Raw genomic sequence first — 20018 nt, 5'->3', positions numbered from 1 at the left:
TATAGAAATTTAATTTAGTAGTCTAAATTTTATTGACTAAAAAAATGAATGAAAAATATTTCAAAAATTATCAAAATAAGAGCAAAACTATATAAATTGTAAAAACTAATCTTTATTTATCTCTAATAAATTTTACAATGAAAAAAATATGATTTTTTAAAATTTTTATTAATATTTAATGCTAGTTTAAAGACATTATATTAAAAAAAATAAAAATTTAAGAAAATAAAAATACATTTTTAATGATTAGTATATACAATTACATAAATTTCGGTATATATATACTTCATAAACTTTATTAAAACTATTTCGATTAAATTTGAAATTAAAAAATAAGTTTTTTTATGTAAATAACTAGGGGCAATTTGGACTTTCACCTACAAAAACACATGGAAGAACTAAAGAGTTGATTAAAATAAAACTTAAGGACCTTATAATAATAGGATGGATCTACTAGTGTGTTAAGCAAAAACATAAGGACGTTATAATTATTTACCCTAGAATATAAAATATCGTAAAATACTTATCCAAATCCAATTGAAAATAGGCAAAAAGCATCCTGAGGTCCCTGATCTTTCATTGTTTGGTGCATTAAGCCCTCGATCTTTTATTTAGACACATTGAGCCCATGATCTTTCACCATTTGGTGCATTAAGCCCTCGATCTTTCATTTAGACACATTGAGCCCTTGATCTTTCATATATGGGTGTATTAGGTCCTTCCATAAATCAATTAATATATAGGTTTATTAAGGGCATGTTTGGTGTGACAACAAATGATGTTCTAAAAATAACAAATTCTAAAATAAAAAATATATTATACAAATTAATAAAAATAATTTAAATAAAAAATAAAAAATTTATTGAACACAAGAAAACCTTGTTTTTCGATAATTATGTTCTAAAAATAAAAATAATGTTAAAATGGAAGCACATTTTGTGGAAATAAGAAGAGTAATTTTATCAATAACAAGTAACTACAAACAATTGTTCATGAAAAGAGTTTTTCGTGAAAAGCTCCAAAATGTTGCAGTGTCCAGAGAAAAAGCGAAACGCTGCAGTTATATAAACCTAACCAAACATGCCCTTAATAAACCTATATATTAATTGATTTATGGAAGAACCTAATACACCCATATATAAAAGATCAAGGGCTCAATGTGTCTAAATGAAAGATCGAGGGCTTAATGCACCAAATGGTGAAAGATCAGGGGCTCAATGTGTCTAAATAAAAGATCGAGGCTTAATGCATCAAACAATGAAAGATCAGTGGTCTCAGGATGCTTTTTGCCTTGAAAATATAAAAGAATAAAAGTAAAATATCATCCATCCAGTATTTGTAATTTGGCTCCTCTTTATAAATATTAATTTAAAAAGAAAAAAATAAAAGAAAAAAGGACTGAAAAACTTTTATAAAGGTTTTTCTCCCCCCCCCCCCGCAAATTAAGGATGAAAGCTTTTTAATTAGCTTCTCAATTTTTTTTTTTTTCACTATGCTTTCAATTTCCAAAGCTTTGGTTTACTTTTGTTTGGTTGCAATAATTAAGGAATTGAAAGAAAAAAAGAATCTGTAGATGAAAAAACATAGTTTTCTTTTAATTATTAGAGGCTAATGAACATATAAAATAATTAGGTTAAATAATTTATTAGTTTCTAAATTTATGCATATTACACTAGTTAATCACTCTGTTTTTAGAAACACACTATAATATCTCTAAGTTTTGACAAAACTAACTACTTAGTCCCCTTATCCATAAATTTTATAAAAAAAAAATGATAAGTTTGCCTTTATATCAATAATTTTCATTTATATCTAATTAAGTTTTATCCAATTTTATTTATATCAATAATTATAAATAAATTTAAAATGATAAATTTACTATCTACCATAAATTAGTGTAGTGTTTCATAATGTTTGATAAATCAATATATTAAAAAATTAATGTAGTATTTAACTATTTTTTACTAAACCAATTAATATTGAATTGATTTGTAAAACACCTCAAGTAGCTTAAACTAAAGATATCGAGTTCGAATCTTAATATACGTTAAAAAAATGGATTAGAAGAGAATCCATCTAAAGGGTGTCAGACGAATCTTGAACTGAACAATCAGATAAATTATATAAAAAAATATTTTTTTACTAAAATAGTGTGTAATAAAATTAATTAGTAATTATTTTATAAATTTTAATTTTACTAATTAGGTTAAAAAATATTAATAACTTATATTTCATTTAATCGTTTATTATTTAATAAATTAAAAACTCAATAATACATGTATAACAATTACCATGTAAAATATATATTATATAAAAGATATATTTAAATTATAATACGATATTATAATATTTATTATCTATTTTTAATTAAAAATACACTAATTATAATAATATAATTTTGTTACTAATATTACTTTTTATTCTTGAATTAATATAAAAATAAAATTAGATAAAACTTAACTATTTTTTTTTTATAGAAATTGGGACGTGACAGAACTTGGGCGGAGTGAGCACCCATGGCCGAAGAACTGACAAACCCGCAATGTATTAATAAAAGAAAAAAAGTGAGTGTTTGAACAAGAGAAGAGGAAGAAAAACAAACAAAAAGAATGAGGGGGGGGGGGAGTAGAAAAGATAGGAAAAGTCGAGAAAAACGCAAATGTGAAATACTACAAATGTCATCATTGATAAACCTGTGGCAAAAAGGAGGAGCTGAAGGCCACCAATTGATCACTGAGGAAGAGACTCCAAATTTTGCCAATGCATCAGCAACTATATTTCCTTCCCTAAAGATGTGTGAAAAGAGAATGTTCATCCTAGAGCAAATGTTGAGACAATGCAACCACTCTTGTCGAATACTCCAAAGAACATCCATAGAACGATGTCTAAGCAGATTAACTACGTATATTGAGTCTGACTCAACCCAAATCTGATGCCAATTTTTCTCCCAAGCAAGTTCAATTGCGAAAATAGCGGCTCTCAATTCAGCCATATAAGCAAAAGAATGAGGGGTAGAAAAAGCAAAACAACCTTTGGAAAAACCTCGATAGTTGCGAAAAATACCTCGTGCTCCTGCCTCACCAGGAGTGCCAAAAGCAGAGCCGTCCACATTGACTTTAATCCAGCCCGGATGAGGTTTAAGCCAATGGACCAGAATAATGTTGGGAGTAGGAGGCAGCCTGGGAAAAGCCAGAAGATGGGATAAGATAACAACATCTCTCTACGAAGAGCAAAAACCTTTAGAAGTGGCAAATAACTCTCGAATCATTCAAAAGATGGCGATCTTCGAGTGCTGAATAGAAGGAGAAACTTCCTTAAAGATTGCTTCATTCATGCAATGTCAGATTAACCAGATGCAAGTGACAACGGCAACACGCCAGATCATCGACACCTGTGAGCCAAAATAATGCTACGAAGAGTGCTGAAAAAGTGGATGAATTGGGAATGACGAGGCAAAAGGCAGTCAAAATGAATCTCAAAGGCCCTCCAAAGAGAATCTTTCCACTTGCTAACTAAACATATATGAAAGTTAATTAGTTCTAGAAGGGTAAACTTGTCATTTTCTATAAAATTTTATGGATGGAGGGACTAAGTAGTTAATTTTATCAAAATTTAGGAATGTTATAATATGTTTCTAAAAACATAAGGATTAACTAGTATAATATGCACAAATTCAGAAACTAATAAATTATTTATTCAAATAATTATCCACTACTTATGTTTTTATAATTATTTTATCCACGTGATATCACCATGGAGACAAACTTTAGAATCTGGAGGCTTTAAGCTGAGCCGAAGTAAGACAGAATATTTGGAGTGTAAGTTTAGCGACGACAGGAGTAGGGAGGCATGGACAATCACACTAGATGAGAGAGTTGTTCAGGCATCGGATTGCTTTCGGTATTTACGATTTATTATCCAAACGGATGGAGAAGTAGATGGAGATGTTGCTCATAGGATTAAATCTGGTTGGGCGAAGTGGAAGAGTGCTATGGGTTTCCTTTGTGACCCCGACATGCCAAATAGATTGAAGGGAAAATTCTACCGCACGGCAATCAGACCAGCACTGTTATATGGTACGGAGTGCTGGGCAGTGAAACATTGTCACACTCATAAGATGTTGTTGGCGGAGATGCGTATGTTGAGATGAATGTGTGGTCATACGAGAAAGGATCGGGTGAGTAATGAAATAATTAGGACAAAAGTAGGGGTTACATCAATTGAGAATAAAATGAGGGAAAATCGACTAAGGTGGTTTGGCCATGTAAGACGAAGAGCGCTTGATGCGCCGGTTAGGAGGACTGGAGAATGGCAAAGAGATGTAGTGGTGAGGGGTAGAGGAAGACCTAAGCAAACTTGGAGGAGGGTGATCGAGAGTGATATGAGTTTATTGGGGATTGAGGAAAATATGGTAGTGGATAGGAAAGAGTGGAGGGAGAGAATTTGTGTCGCTGACACGACTTGATTTCACGGTTTTATATGATGGTTCATGTTAGCCGACCCCAAATCATTTCGGGACTAAGGCTTTGTTGTTGTTGTTGTGATATCACTATTTTAAATATATTATTTTATTTTCAGTAAAACCGAGAGACATAATTTAAGTGTTGAATGTAAAATCCGGAAGTTTTTTCTTTAAATCTCCTTCCAATCTAGTATTCTCTTTTTTAGATAAATTTTGGCTTGCGACTTTTTTGGAGATGCTGCAACCTTCTAACCTTGATTATACTGTGAGTTTGTAATTGGAGACTATGGGAGAGATTCGTGTCTCAAAAGACTTGTAGAGGGAAGGCCTAATAACTGTTTTCCTAACGAACCCTTTGAAACCGAAATTCATTGTAGTACCCGAACTATTGGAGGAATAGGAAACACCTTGGAAAACAAGGTTAATTGTCAAGATTCTAGGGCGTAATCTGGCTTATATAGCTTTACAGAAATGAACACTTGAACTCTAAAAACCAATAGAAAGGTTGACATTATGGATTTTAGGAATTGTTTATATTTAGTTCAGTTTGCAAATTTGAGAAACAGAGAGAGGGTGATTAAGGAGGGATCTTGGATTATTTAAGGGCACTATCTTACAGTTCGAACGTGGTTAACATATTTTGTGGAGGCTATAGCTATAATTACTTCTACGCTAGTTTGGGCCCGTTTTCCGGATTTACTAGTTCAGTTTTATGACAAAGACTTCATCATGACAATCCCAAATTCTGTTGGGAAGGCAGTCAAAGTAGACAGAAACCCTATTAAAGCTACAAGAGGGAGGTTTGTAAGAGTATGACCATGTTCTTTTTGACTGAAATTATATTAAATTAACTTAACTTAACTTAACTGAATGCTGCTGAACTGAACTGAACTTAATTGATAAATTAAATAAATTATAATAAATTATATATAAATAGTTATAATTATAATAATTAATGATGAATTGTATATAAATAATATTAATTATTAATTATATATAAATTATATATAATAAATTATAATTATAATAAATAATGGTAATTACTGAAATTAACTGAACTGAATGCTGCTGAACTGAACTGAACTTGCTTATACTGAATTTAATTCAAAAACAACAGGTCTCATGTGTAGAGATTGATTTAATGAAACCTTTTATTACTGAGTTTGAATGTCCACTTTGCTATGAAATGTTGGAAGCATCTTTCTGTTTTATATATATTTTGTCATTTCTCTTTTTACTGTAATAGATATTAAAATTGTTTTACTGTTACTTTTTTTTTTATGAAAAGCTTAGTTAAGATGAAGATCTCATTATCCCCTTTTTGAAGTCTCTGAGTAGAGTATGACCGTTTAGGAAACTTATAAAAGAAACAAGGACAAATTGTATCTAACATGAAAAGAATAATAATATTAAAAAAACCAAAAAACAAGGTTGACATTTCAACGGGATTTGAATGGTAAAATTATTTGTTTGTTTGGTTAAACAATTATTATTTGTCTTGGAATGTAGTTTTTTTTTTTCAAAAGCAGAAGATTCATGCTTTTAGAAAAAAAAATGTTTTTTTCCAACAACAAACAACGAGTAAACCAAACGGATCCGTAGTGTTGTTAATATTGTAAGCCTTTGTCAAGAGGGAAGTATCTACAGGTATAAATACTTCATTGACAATTTTGTAAAAAAAAATAGAGAGAAAGAGAAAATATATAGAGAAAAAGATGAAGTTGTGGAAGAAGGGAAGGGTAAAATAAGAAGAGATAGAAGTTATCCTATTGAAGTGAGAGTTAAATGTCAAAAAGGTGGGTCAACGGTAATAACATCCATTGATGTAATTTAGTGTAAAGTTCAGTAACTTTTATGTTATATTTTGAAGTTTAGAAATCATACTATGAAAGTGAACAAAGTTCAGTGACCATGAGTGTAATTTACCCGATATCTACAAAATGTCGAATCATACCTCAATTGACAAGCCTCCATCAACCAACACCTAAAATGCTTTGAGAGTCAAACAAGGGACATCTGATATAATACAAATAAGATCAATATACACGTGTACTTATCTTAAACTAATAGGTACATCTAGATACAGGAACATCCTGCTCGACGGGTGGGTCTTGCAGTCAAGACTAAAACCTCTCTTCAAACACATGTAAAAATGGGAAGACATATAAATCCTCATTGGATTCAGAGCTCTTCAATCTCTCCTAAGGTTAAGGAATTCCAACTCAAGTATAACACAAACTATCTAAAATACGTCCATTGCCTAGTTGTTTTCCGAGCAATATAAGGAGAATGCTGAATGACTCTTGTTCCCTGTAAATAGAGAATGCAATTACACAATCAAGGTGCATATACACATATTTATTGTAATTAAATCCTAAGTTCTTAGTAATCGTTCTAAAACTCTACTAACTTAGGCATCCAAGTGCGATCACTGGTGAATGACTTCACGTTGATCATCTTTCTGTCTTATCTCAGATGCCAGAAAAATCTCTTCAAACAACAAAGTATTATCTTACAGATTCTATCATATCAAGATGTAATTTTACTATCTCTATTAACAATGATATGTAAAAATATGGGAGTTTTGCGTCCTATTTGCAGGTAATAATTGTAATTTTATTAGTTAAAAGTGGTATGTGAAAACATGAGACAATATAATAGTATTTTTAAATATTTATATAATTTCATGTCATTTTGAAGTTAGTAGGCTAACTTTAACAGGGTCGGTCTTGATATTTTATTGGCCCTAGGCAATTACGGGATAGGGGCCCTTTAATAAAAAGGGATAAGTTAAAAAAAACCATGGTTTGATGTTTTGACGATTTGGTATTTTTTGAAGCAAAAATAACTTCGTGATTGACATTGTTAGCAATTTTAGTCAATTTTTTGGTTGATTTTGTCAAATTTGGCCGTTAATGACGTCAAAAAGAAAATTTTTAAGAATCAAATTTAATAGTAAATATGATACTAAACAACTTTAATTCTAGAAATTTTTCATTTTGACGTCATTAAGAGTCAAATTTGACAGAATCAATCCAAAATGACTGAAATTGCTAACAGTGTCAACCAGGAGGTTATTTTTACCAAATCATCAAACCACATGTGTTTTGCCAACTTCTAACCACTAATTTGAACAATACCTTGATCATGGAATAATCTTAAATCATTAGGACACATGTCCTATAAATTTCAGTTATCTATCAACCAGCGAATAAAGATTAGTCTGAATGTAAAAATGACTTAAAAATATCACTGCGATAATACGAACCCTCTACAATTATCTCGTGATTTGATAGAAGAAAATTCTAACCACTAACTAAGGTTCAAAATTGCATATATATTAATAAATAAAAAATTTCGTTAACCAACATTGAAATTTTATTCCTTTAGAATCCACTCTCATTTAATAACTATAAAGCTAAATATGTCAATTATCTCACTTTTAATTCCTTTATCACCATAAAATTTTCCATATACTCCATCTATCTAGTTCAAAATTATTGTAAAAAATGATTGAATTATATTAAATTTAAATCTCTGATTAAAAATACTATTTATCTTTCTTTAAATAATGCTTATTCATTAAATTAAACTATGTAATTAATACTAAATAATAAGAACAAATTATTTTAAAAACTTAACATTTATTTAGGAAAAATAAATAAATAAATATTATGAAATGCAACTATTTTTAGAATTATATGGTAAGTTATAACTATATTAGTATAAGCCGTAACTTATTAAGAAATAGACACGAAGTTACACCAGAACATAACCAAACTAAACTATTGTCCGTGCATTTTCCAGTAAATTTACAAAAATGTCCTCTAACCCAGTTCACATGTACCTGAAAAGCTCTTGTATAACGGCGACATAAACGTCGTTAGGCACTAGTGATGTAGCGTGTGTTAAAACAAAGCAGGCGTGGCTCTCCTGTCACGCTGCCAACGTTGACGCGGTTTTGCCGTTAATAGTATCTTCAACCTTTGTGTTTCCTCCATTTCCATATATATCTTCTTCTTCTTCTCCATTCTCTCTTTACACTACCAAACCCTCTCCTTTTCCCCCAACTTCATCATTTCTCCCTTTCCCAGTAATTAACTGAGGGGGAGATTCCATGTCATCGCCGTCGTCGTATTATTGGTGTTACAGGTGCAGCCGTTTCGTCCTGGCTGCCGGATCCGAGGAAAGAATTACTTGCCCCGACTGCGCATCCGGCTTCCTTGAAGAACTTGAGATCGGAGAAGACGTGTCTGGTCAGAGAATTCTTCCTCCTCCAGCTTCTTCTTCTCCTCCCTCTACGGCGGCAGCGGCCACCGCTATGTTAATGATGGGTACTCATACGAATACGGATCGTGATCCGGTTCGAAGAACCCGTAGGATTACCGGTGACCGTTCCCCGATTAATCCTGTGATTGTGCTTCGTGGAGGCGGCGTCGGTGGTGGTGGCGGTGGTGGTATTGTCGGAGGAACGGGAGGGGGATCGCAATCGCAATCTGATGGAGGAGAAAGCGAAGGTAGTGGGCGTGGATTTGAATTATATTACGATGATGGAAACGGGTCCGGGTTACGCCCGTTACCGAGAGGTATGACTGAGTTTTTATTGGGATCTGGATTTGAGAGACTATTAGATCAGATATCTCAGATTGAAATCAACGGAATCGGCCGGTGCGAGCATCCACCGGCGTCGAAATCAGCGGTTGAATCGATGCCGACGGTAATCATAAATGAATCACACACATCCATGGAGTCACACTGTGCGGTGTGTAAAGAGCCTTTCGAATTAGAAGCAGAGGCCCGAGAAATGCCGTGCAAACACATTTATCATTCCGATTGCATACTTCCATGGCTCTCACTTCGAAATTCCTGCCCGGTTTGCCGCCACGAATTACCCGGAGATGAAGATTCAATCAACAACAGACGAGTCGCAGGTGAGAGTAACACCGATGAACCAGTAGGACTCACGATTTGGCGGTTACCGGGAGGCGGATACGCGGTTGGGAGATTTACCGGAGCAAGAACTGGATCTAGAGAATTACCGGTTGTTTATACAGAAATGGACGGTGGATTTAACGGCACAGGGATACCGAGGAGGATAACGTGGGGTACAAGAGGAGGTAGCATTGGAAGAGGAAGCAGCGGCGGAGGTGGAGGAATAAACGGCGGTTGGTCTGGGTTTAGTCGGAGTTTAAGGCATTGGTTTGCTTGTTTCGGAGTTGCTCCGGAGACACCGATTTCCGAAACGAGAGTTAGGAGAAGGAGAACTAGGTCGCTTTCTCATATACCTCCTTCTCCATTATCGTCATCATCATCTCCTTCATCTACTTCACGGAGAAGAGTAATCGGCGTGGAGGATGTTAACGGAGGAAGAAGGAGAAGATGAAATAAATGTTTGTTCAATGGAGTTTCTTTAGTTAATTGTAAATATTAACATATGAGACAACAAACAATTTGGGTAAAAATCCAATTCATACTCCATAGAAGAAGATACAAAGGAATTTTATTTTTTTCATTTTTCTGAATGAATTGGGGGAAGACGAAGAAGATGATGAAATAAGGTGAGACTGGCTGAAACTCGGAGAAACTCGGAGAAACCAGGTAAAAAAGCTTGATGAAATTGAACCCAGAGGACTTTTGAATTATTTAATTTTTATTTATTATTGCTACATCTCTATAGCTTCTGTTTCTGCAATGCAATTCTTTTTTCCAGAAGACTTTAAATTATAAAAATCTCATTTACATTATGTAATTCAGCCATTATTTGATTTTCCAACATATGAAATATTGGGTATTTAGTATTTTGAAATTTGCAAATGTGTATTATTTTGGGGACAAGTGGCCATAAAAAAAGGTCAACAAATTATATACTTATATACTCTTGTTATAATTGTAAAAAATATGGTACCTTTTTATTTTTCATGGAAATTATTCCAAATGTTTGATATTTATATGTATGGTCATACATTTCATGCTGGTAATTATTTCATGCTGGTAATTTGATGGAGACCTAATAAATAAATATCTACAAGAGATTGATTTTATTCAATTTAAGGGAAGAATATTATGTTTTATTCCATTTTATATGAGAATAATGTGTTTTAGGTTGTATAATAAACAAGTGTTAGGCTTTTTGTACATAGTATTTAGGTGTTTAAATTAGGCATAATATACAAATAACCCCCTTAATTTATCCAAATATGTTGCAACTGTCCCTTCCAACTTTCACTTGTAACAACTTACCCTTTAAACTTATCTAGTTGTAAAATTGTAAAACGTAACTCTAAATTGGGAATTTTTTACTCCGTACTTGAAGCAACCGTAAAAACATTTCTCCGGATTCGTATCACGCCAAAGATCTGATTATCACACTCTACGAGCGTTGCAGTTTTTGTATTTCACGTGTTTCTTCAATTGCAGTCCATGTCAGTAACTTGAGGTTATATTTTACAATTGGACAAGTTTGAGGGGTAAGTTGTTACAATTGAAAGTTCAGGGAGGCAGTTGCAACATTTGGACAAATTCAAAGGGTTATTTGTGTATTAGGCTTTTAAATTAAGGAAAGTCACGACATGACTGTTTTTTTTTTACTGAAATGAAGTAAACTTAACTGAATGCTACTACTAAACTGAAATTATAATATTAAACTTTAAAAATAGCAATAATTAAAATAAATAAGTTTATAATAATAATAATAATAATAATAAATAATTATAAATTACTGAATTGCATTATTATATATTTAAAAAAAATTAATTAAATTTTGAACGCTCTCTGTGATCCGATTTTCTCTCTTCTCCCTCATCGATCCTTTCTCTATCTCCTGCGTTGTCGGTCGCTCGTCCGTGGATGAAGGAGCGGGATAGGTTGCGGGATCGCTCTCGGTCAGGGGGAGGGCTGGATGGTGCGGCGTCGGGGAGGGCGGGCAATGGAACTGGCGATGGGTCTTTAGTTGATAGATCCGACGGTCTTGAGTGGCGGGAGGTGGAGATCGGCGGGCGCAGATCACTGTCTCCGCGGCCGGCGATCTGTCCGCCTCCGCCGGCGCCGGAAGGCATCGATCTGGGGGTGGGGTTAAAAGGCGGGGTGGTGTTTGGGATTTTGAATGAGATTTCATTGGTGGCTCGGGCGGCAGACAGGGGAGTTGTGAATGAAGGAGAAGGTAGGGGGGCGAAACAGGCGGGTGGCGCGGCTGCATCTGTAGGGATGGGATCAGGCGCTGTTTTGTACCAGGCGGGCAGAGGTGATTCGGGTAGGGTAGGTTTTGTGCAGGCCAAGGTTATCGCCTTGGGGATGGTGGACGTTGGTCGGATCCAAGCGGGAGGCGGGGATTCGGGTAGGTTAGGAGATGTTATAGGTGGTCAGGATTAGGGGAACGCGGTTTCCTCAGAGATCCGAATTGGTGTGAATAGGTCTCCTAATCCTATTGGAGATTTGGCAAATGATTTTAATTCTAACCTTGGAGCGGGGAGATCTTCATGGAAAGATACGGTGATGGGGGTGGTCGATGAGGAGCCTTGTGTGAATGAAGATTTGATGGAGGGTGATTCAGAAGAGGTTTATTCTGAGTCAGACGAAGAGGACGATGAGCAAGATGACCCGCTCTGTTCTGTGATCCGGCTTTCCTCGGCCGATAAGCGTGCTCTTAGAGCTAAATGGAAGCTTGCTCTAATTGTAATAGTGCTTGGTAAAAGAATTAGTTTTAACTATTTCGCTCAGAGGATCCAGGCGCAGTGGGCAAAGAAAGGGAAAGTCAGTATTATTGACCTTGAAAATGACTACTATATAATTAAATTTACTAGGGCTGAGGACTTCAATGTTATGATGAATGGGGGCCCGTACATTATTTCTAATCAAGTTTTGGCCTTAAGGCCATGGGTGCCCAATTTTAATCCACATGATTGCTCGGTAAACATAATTTTGACAAGGGTTAGATTCCCAGGGCTTCCAATCGAATATTATAATGAAAGCTTTCTTAATAAGATAGGTGGGTTTGTTGGCAAGGTCCACCACATGGATAAAATTACCATTGGGGCTATTAGAGGTAAGTTTGCGAGAGTGTGTATTGATGTTGACCTTGCTAAACCCCTGTTGTCAAAATTCTGTGTACATAATAAAGTTTACTTTATTGAGTATGAAGGTTTACATAATATCTGTTTTGAATGTGGTATATATGGTCATACATATGAGGGCTGCCCTAAGAGGGTGAAGTTGTTGGAGGAGGTAGTTGAGGATGTTGTTGTAAGAGCTGAAGGGGTCAATGGAAAGGGGGGGGGGGAATTTTGGCCCCTGGATGGTTGCTAAGAGGTCGGGTAGATGAAGGACACGTCCTTCTGTGGTTCAGAATCGTTCCCCGGATATTAATGGCGATACTTCTCTGACTCAGTCAATTTCTAATCCTGTTGTTAAAAAGAAGCCTAACCCAACAAATTCTGAAGGGTCAGGGGTTGCTCCGGTCATCACCGCAGGATCCAGATTTGGGGCTCTGACTATTGAGGAGGTCCAAGAATCTGACCAGGCTAACGATCTCATTGAGCAAAGCATGCCAGGCTTAGAATCTGCTGAGCCATCAAATAATGTGGTTGAGACTGTGAATCCTCTTTTTGTTCCCAAAGGTGAAGCCCAGATTGGATCCCAAACGCAGGCTTTTCAAGGGAAGGAGAAGTTAAATGAGGTTAGTATTCCTAATTACTGTGTTGAGCCTAGTGTTGGGAAGACTATGGGTGTTAACAAAATTAGTATGAAAAAGCCTAAGGGCAAGCAGAAAATTGTCCATAGTTCTATGGTTTTGTCGGATAAGAGGGGTCCTGCTGGTATCTCGGCGAGGCTCTCAGGAGCCCCTAATAAATACCTAGTTTAGGGTAGTGGGTGGGGTCAGTTGTCCTCCTTTCTATGGATTTGTTGGTTTGGATAGAGGAGCGGCTAGCAAGGCTACCTGTATCCATGTTAAAGATTTAATTAAACAGTTTAATCCATCTTGTTTTGTTTTAATGGAAACTAAGATTACTGGAGTTAAAGCAGATGAGGTGGTTAAAAAGTTTAGGAACTGGAATTGTGTTAGATCGGAGGCTACTGGTGGGATTTGGCTATTCTGGAAGCCAGATCGAGTCCATTTTGATATTGTTAGCATGGATAAATAGTTTATTCATAGTAAAGTGAGCTTTGCTGGTAATAAACCTTTCTTTATTACCTTTGTGTATGCTGATCCTGTCCTGGCTAATCGAAAACGGCTTTGGGAGGTTCTTTACTCTGTGAGTGTTAGTATGACTGAGTCTTGGTTTGTGGCTGGGGATTTTCATGATATTGCCCTTATGAGTGATCAGAGAGGGGGTGCGAATCACTATGTTAATCGTTGCCTCAATCATAAGCAAAGTATGGACTTATGTGGGCTTTCTGATCTGGGTGCCGCGGGTCATAAGTTTACTTGGAAGCGTAACAGTACCTTTGTTCGGTTGGACAAAGTTTATGCTAATGTTTCAGCTCACACTAGGTTTCCTGATGTGTCTGTGTTAAATCTTCCCTTCCGACATTCGGATCATTGTCCTATCTTGGTCAGGCTGGTGAGAGGCAATCGGCCTAGGGGGGAGAGACCGTTTAGGTATCTGGTGGCTTGGGAATCTCATCCTGATTTTAAAAACTTTGTTCAAGATATTTGGAAGCCTCACTCTAATGTCTTACAAGCTGCTGAGGGTTTCAGAAAGAATGTTCTGGGATGGAATAAGAACGTCTTTGGTCATATTATTAGGAGGAAGAATAAATTATTAAGTAGAATTGAGGGCATTCATCGTAGGTTGGAGGTTAGTTTTGATCACAGTTTGGATGGTCTCCTCAGAACCCTTCAGAGGGAGTTGGAAGCTGTGCTTAGACAGGAAGAGTTACTTTGGTTTCAGAAATCTAGGAAAGCCTGGATCAAAGATGGGGATCGCAATACCAGGTATTTTCATCTTTCTACTGTTATTAGAAGACAAAACAATAGGATTGATGCTATTAAAGACTCAAATGGAGAATGGGTTTATGAGGATGAAGACATTCGTCACTTGGCCCTTAATTTCTATAAAGAGCTATTTGAAGAGGACCTTGTTGATCTGGATAAAGCTCAGAATGTTGCTACCTTTCCCATGTTGGGAGAGGATAAAATTCTGGATGCCTTCCACCCTATTTCCCAGAAAGAAATTGATCAAGCTATATTTAGTATTGCGGCAAAGCTCATAGGGTTGATGGTCTGCCTGCTGGTTTTTATCATAAACACTGGGAGGTTGTTAAGGAAGGCATTTATAGCTTTATTAAAGGTGTTTTTAATGGCTCTCAAGATATTGGGCTAGTGAACAGAACTCTTCTAGTTCTGATTCCCAAAGTTGAAAAGCCATCTTCCTTCTTACAAATGAGGCCTATTAGTCTTTGCAATGTTCTCTATAAAGCTATTACTAAAATTGTGGCCAATAGACTCCGTTGTATTCTTCCTGATATCATTAGCCAGAATCAGGGAAGCTTTGTTCCTGGTAGACAAATGATGGATAATGTGGTCATTGCCCAAGAGATGGTCCACTCTATGAAAATCAAAAAGGGGAAGAGAGGTATTGTGGCCCTTAAGCTGGATCTGGAGAAAGCTTATGATCGCATAAACTAGAGTTTCCTTCTTGATAGTCTGGAGAGAGCAAGGATCTCGGACAACTAGATGAGTTTAATTGAGGTTTGCATCTCTTCTCCAGTTTTTCAAGTTTTGATCAATGGGGATATGTCGGATGAATTTTCTCCGTCCCGGGGTATCAGACAAGGGGACCCAATGAGCCCTTTCTTATTTGTGATTGCAATGTAACGATTGTCTCACCTTATCCAAGATGCTGTTGGTAATGGGAAATTCCACACGGTTTCCATCAATAAATTCTGTCCCTAGATTACTCACTTGTTCTTTGCAGATGATGTTTTGATCTTTGTGGAAGGTAATGAGGAGCAGATTGGTGTGATTATGGATATTCTTGATTGTTTCTGCTCTGCCTCTAGCCAGATGCTTAATATCTAGAAGTCCAAGATGATGTGTTCTAAGAATATGATCCAGAGAGCTTGCAAAAGGTTGAGTGATTTATCTGGTATTCCTTTGACTAATTCTTTGAGGAAGTATCTGGGGATTCCCCTCCATAGTGATAGAGTTTCAAAAGCTTCTTTTAAGGATACTTTGGATAAAACCAATAAGAAGTGTGCCATTTGGAAAGCAAAGACTCTCTCTCTGACAGGCCGCCTTACCTTGGTTCAGTCTGTCAATTGTGCGACTCCTAATCATATTATGCAGGCTTGTCGTCTGCTTGAGCCTGTTCTCAAAGATCTTGATAAAATTAATCGTCGGTTCCTGTGGGGGGAAGCTGAGGAGGGGAGGAAGATTCACCTTGTTCCTTGGAATGAGGTTTGTCAACCTAAGAATATGGGAGGTCTGGGTATTAGGAAAGCTAGGGATATATAATAATAAAGTTTTACTAATGAAACTTCTGTGGCGAATGTGGCAACTGCCATCAGCTCTTTGGGTTCAATTATTATGCGGTAAATATAAAAAGGATAAGATCTTTGGGGGTCCTAAGGATAGATTGGTTAATTGTTCATTTCTTTGGAAAGGCCTAAGTGCCGTGTTTGCTGAATTTTGCTCAGGGATTGGGTGGAATGTGGGTAATGGTAAATCTATTAACTTCTGGAACGATATCTGGACTGGTAAAAAGCCTTTATTGGAAGTTTGTGAGTCTTTACCGCCTTTAGAAATTCAGAACTGGAGGATTGCAGACGTGGTGGATTCTGAGGGTGATTGGATTTGGTCAAAGTTTGATTCTTACATCAGTCTGGAATCGCTCTTGAGAATAAGAGGAGTTCAGATTAGTAGTAAGGAGGAAGACAAGGATAGTTAATGTTGGTCTTTGACAAACAACGAGACTTTTTCTTGTAAATCGGCTTTTCAGGCTTTCTATCAAGAGTTGGAAACTTCGCACCCAGAGGTGTGGAAGACGATTTGGGCCTTAAAAGTGCCTTACCATATTAGAAGCTTCCTGTGGCTAGGTGTTAAAAATAGGTTGCTTACTAATTCTAATAGGAAAAGGAGGCATTTGGTGGATTCTGGTGCGTGTGGCAGATGCAGAGGTCATGAAGAAACATTGTGCCATGCTCTAAGAGACTGTGCGAAGAGTAAGGAGGTTTGGAGGAAAGTTCTCCCTATAAAGGTGTTGTCTACTTTTTTTTATCCCACTCTGAGCTGGATTGGTTTGTGGATGGGGTTAATGGGAATCTTTTGGCTGATTTGAAGCATGTGGTTCTCTTATTTATGGTTGTTTGTCATCAGATTTGGAAATGGAGGAATGATGAGATTTTTGGAGAAGAAACGGTTGTCATTCCTAATGTTTTTTATTTCTTTTCCAAAAAGATTTGCACCTTGGTTGATAGTTTCATTGAGGATCCCTTGGCTGGGGCTATTCAGAGGAAAGATGTCCATCTCTTAGGCTGGTGTAGACCTAGTGAAGGTGTGGTTAAACTTAACACTGATGGCTCCTGTCTAAAAGACGGGAGAATTGCTACGGGAGGGGTTCTGAGAGATGATGGTGGTGGTTGAGTTTCTGGTTTCTCTCAGAATTTGGGCATGGGTTCGTCCTTTTCTGCAGAACTTTGGGGGATTTTTTCTGGCCTTAGGCTAGCTAAAAATCTTGGGGTGAAGAAGCTTCTTGTGGAATCTGATAACCTTGAAGCTGTTGACGCGGCCTCGCGCGGTTGTGGAGCGAGGCCGATCTTAGGGATAAGTGTACCCCGTCGTTATCAAGTAATAAATTTCTGGTTTAGTCCAGGTTATCGTCCACAGGATTTATTTCTGCAAGTATCGAGTTACTTGGTTTCAGGTGTTATCTAGGCTTAGGGGGTTTTGAGTTGGTTTTTCTAAGTTAATCTACTCCTAGGTTGAATTATACTATTCCTAGCTAAGTTATCCGATTCTAACTAAGTTATTCTACGCCTAATTAAGTTACTCTACCCCTAGTTAAGTTAAACTACTCCTAAGTGATCTTTTACCAATGCAATTATCCGAAGGAACATGAAGGGATACGATGATAATGAAAATAGATTGTTTAAGCAATTGAATTAAAACCTAAGTCACTTGTGTCTGAGGCGATTAACCCGACCTATCCTCCTAAAGTTCCTAGTTCGTGATTCCCTTGTAAGGCCGAAACTAGATCTAAGGCTCAGCAATTTGGGATTAATCTTCTATAGGGTCGTCAATCCTATAGGCACTGACTAGGTCAGATTCAGTTCGCAATATGTGCCAACTTGATTTTGGGATTATCGAATGAGTTAAACCAATCAGACAAAGCGTAAGACGAAGATTAAAGCATTAAAACAATTGAATGAACAAGAACTATAATATATATCAAAGATGAAAGTATTGTCACGAAGTTACAATGAGCCTAGGATTCATAACATGTATCAGAGGCTAGACAGAATATAAAAGAAGAAAAATCCCTTTCAGGGAACCTGTCTACCAATGCAGGCATCTTCCTAGGACTTAAGGATGGAGCTTGAGCAATCCTCGGTGAACGGAGCTTCGGAGGTGTCTTCAATGGAGGTTTGAAGGATATGGAGGAGGTGGAGAGGATTTCTCAAGATGAAAAGCTAAGAAAATTACAAAGATAAAAGATACTAATTTACATTGGAAAAACTCTATTTATAGACGTGGCTCGGCCCTCTTTTTGACCTATTTTCGTGTCCTTATGCAGGTAGAAAGTCGTGGGGTCCGTCGTGGCATCGTGGGGGCGGAATTGGTCTTTTTGACCAATTCTTGCAAGTCTGCTCGCTGAGCAGGGCGAGCTGCTCTGTGAGCAGGCGCTGCTCGCGGCGAGCAGCGCCCTGCTCGGCGAGCAGGCATCCTGCTCGCCCGAGCAGGCCTCCAGGGGCCTGCTCGGCGAGCAGGCATGGCCTACGGAGGCCCGCTCGTCGAGCATTCTTGCCCGGTATGCCCCCGCGTGCTTGCCGACTACCGTCGATGCCTTTTTCGTCCGAACTTATACCTGCGCATGTACAGAAACTCCAGATAACATTAGTCCAAAGGCTAAATTGACCCGCCAATCGCTTATTTTGAGCAAACGCTTCGTTTGGTGCGACTTTTGACGGACCAATTAGCTTCAAAAGATAACGGAATTATACTATGCATGCTATTTTGGCCGTAATTCCCTAAATTGGTCATAAAACGAGCCTAAACAACGAAAAATAAATAAAACGTTTTCAATTCCTAACTAACTCACACAAAAGCGTTTAAATGCGAGAAATGCTCGCTTATTAACTAAATAATGCTAAAACCTGTCCTAAAACCGTACCCAAAGATAGGGGTTTTTGACCCCTATCAGCTGTCAGAATGATATCAGAGAATAATGCTATTTGCCTGAATAGCCAAAATTTAATCAAAGGTATCAGAAGAATTTGCTCTTCCTTTGATTTTCTTAGCTTCGGCCATATTTATAGGGAGCAAAATCGGGTGGCGGACCATCTCGCGGCTGAAGGTCATACAAGGATGTTGGGTCTCTCAACCTTTTCTTCTCCTCCGATGTTCATTTCATCCCTGATCTTGGATGATTTGGTGGGGGTCAGCTTTCCCAGGCTGATCCCGGGTTAAGCGGCTTTGTTTGTTTGTTTTTTCTTTCATTTCCTATATAAAAAAAATAAAAATAAATTACTGAATGGAATTGAAATTACTAATATAGGTCTGATGTCTCGTGCTTTAAAAGTAGCTCTTTGCAAAACAGTGGGTTGTACTTTGTTAAAAGATATATGGATCAATTTTCAAGTTAAACAATATTTAATTAATTTGTAAAGTTAAATTTTGAGTTTTGAATAATTTGTAAAGTCAGTATGCTCCTTTTAGGATAAATAGTTACATTACAATATTTTTTAAAAGAACGACTAGGTTTATAAACCGCAAAAAATTGCTGTAAACGATCGGATTTACAAACCGTAAAAAATACAGTAATTGTAGTTAAACCATCACTTGTTATTTTTCTTTACATTTCCTTAAATTAATTAAGCTAGTTCTAACTAATGGTCATTTGAAACTTGGCTATGTCATCATTTAAGATCTAATTTTAGATTATATCAAATTAGTAAAATCAGTACTTTTAATATATTTTAAGGATTAGAATTTATAAATCAGAAGTCTAGAATATATTTCTAGGACTTATAATTTATAAATTGGAGTTTAGATTTTTTAAGTTATGTTGTAAAATTATAATATATAAATAATAATAATATATTAATAATTAAATTCGGTTATATAATTTAGTTGTGATTTTATATTCACCTTAATTTTATAGTGCTTGCATTGAGTCCTTGGGCTTCATTTCAATATCATTTTACTTTGAGAATTATTTTTTTTTGAAACACTTTGAGAATTATTTATTTATAGGAGTGGTCTATTTGTAGTTCCTTTGTTTTACTTTTACACAAGTTGCTCTACATAGGTCATCTAGTTTCATAAGAGCAAGTTTAAACCGAAGCTTTTTCCATCTAACTTACCATCCTAACCAACCCGTATTTTTTTTTAATCAAAAAC

At 36.4% G+C, this 20018-nt stretch overlaps 1 protein-coding gene across 1 annotated transcript; it reads left to right on the top strand.

The window, feature by feature from the left end:
• Nucleotides 1-8474: 8474 nt before the first annotated feature.
• On the top strand, nucleotides 8475-10260 carry LOC136226193 (probable E3 ubiquitin-protein ligase RHC2A). The gene has a single exon (XM_066014542.1). It carries the CDS (start codon nucleotides 8580-8582, stop codon nucleotides 9843-9845), a length of 1266 nt encoding a protein of 421 aa, XP_065870614.1. The 5' UTR covers nucleotides 8475-8579; the 3' UTR covers nucleotides 9846-10260.
• Nucleotides 10261-20018: the final 9758 nt, after the last annotated feature.

Source organism: Euphorbia lathyris, chromosome 4, assembly GCF_963576675.1.
Source record: "Euphorbia lathyris chromosome 4, ddEupLath1.1, whole genome shotgun sequence".
Lineage (NCBI taxonomy): Eukaryota > Viridiplantae > Streptophyta > Magnoliopsida > Malpighiales > Euphorbiaceae > Euphorbia > Euphorbia lathyris.
Note: the sequence above shows the minus strand (reverse complement) of the source record. Positions and strands in the feature narration are given on the sequence as shown.

Coding starts and splice junctions, on each gene's coding strand:
- LOC136226193 (XM_066014542.1), top strand. CDS start 8,580: ATGTCATCGCCGTCGTCGTATTATTGGTGTTACAGGTGCAGCCGTTTC.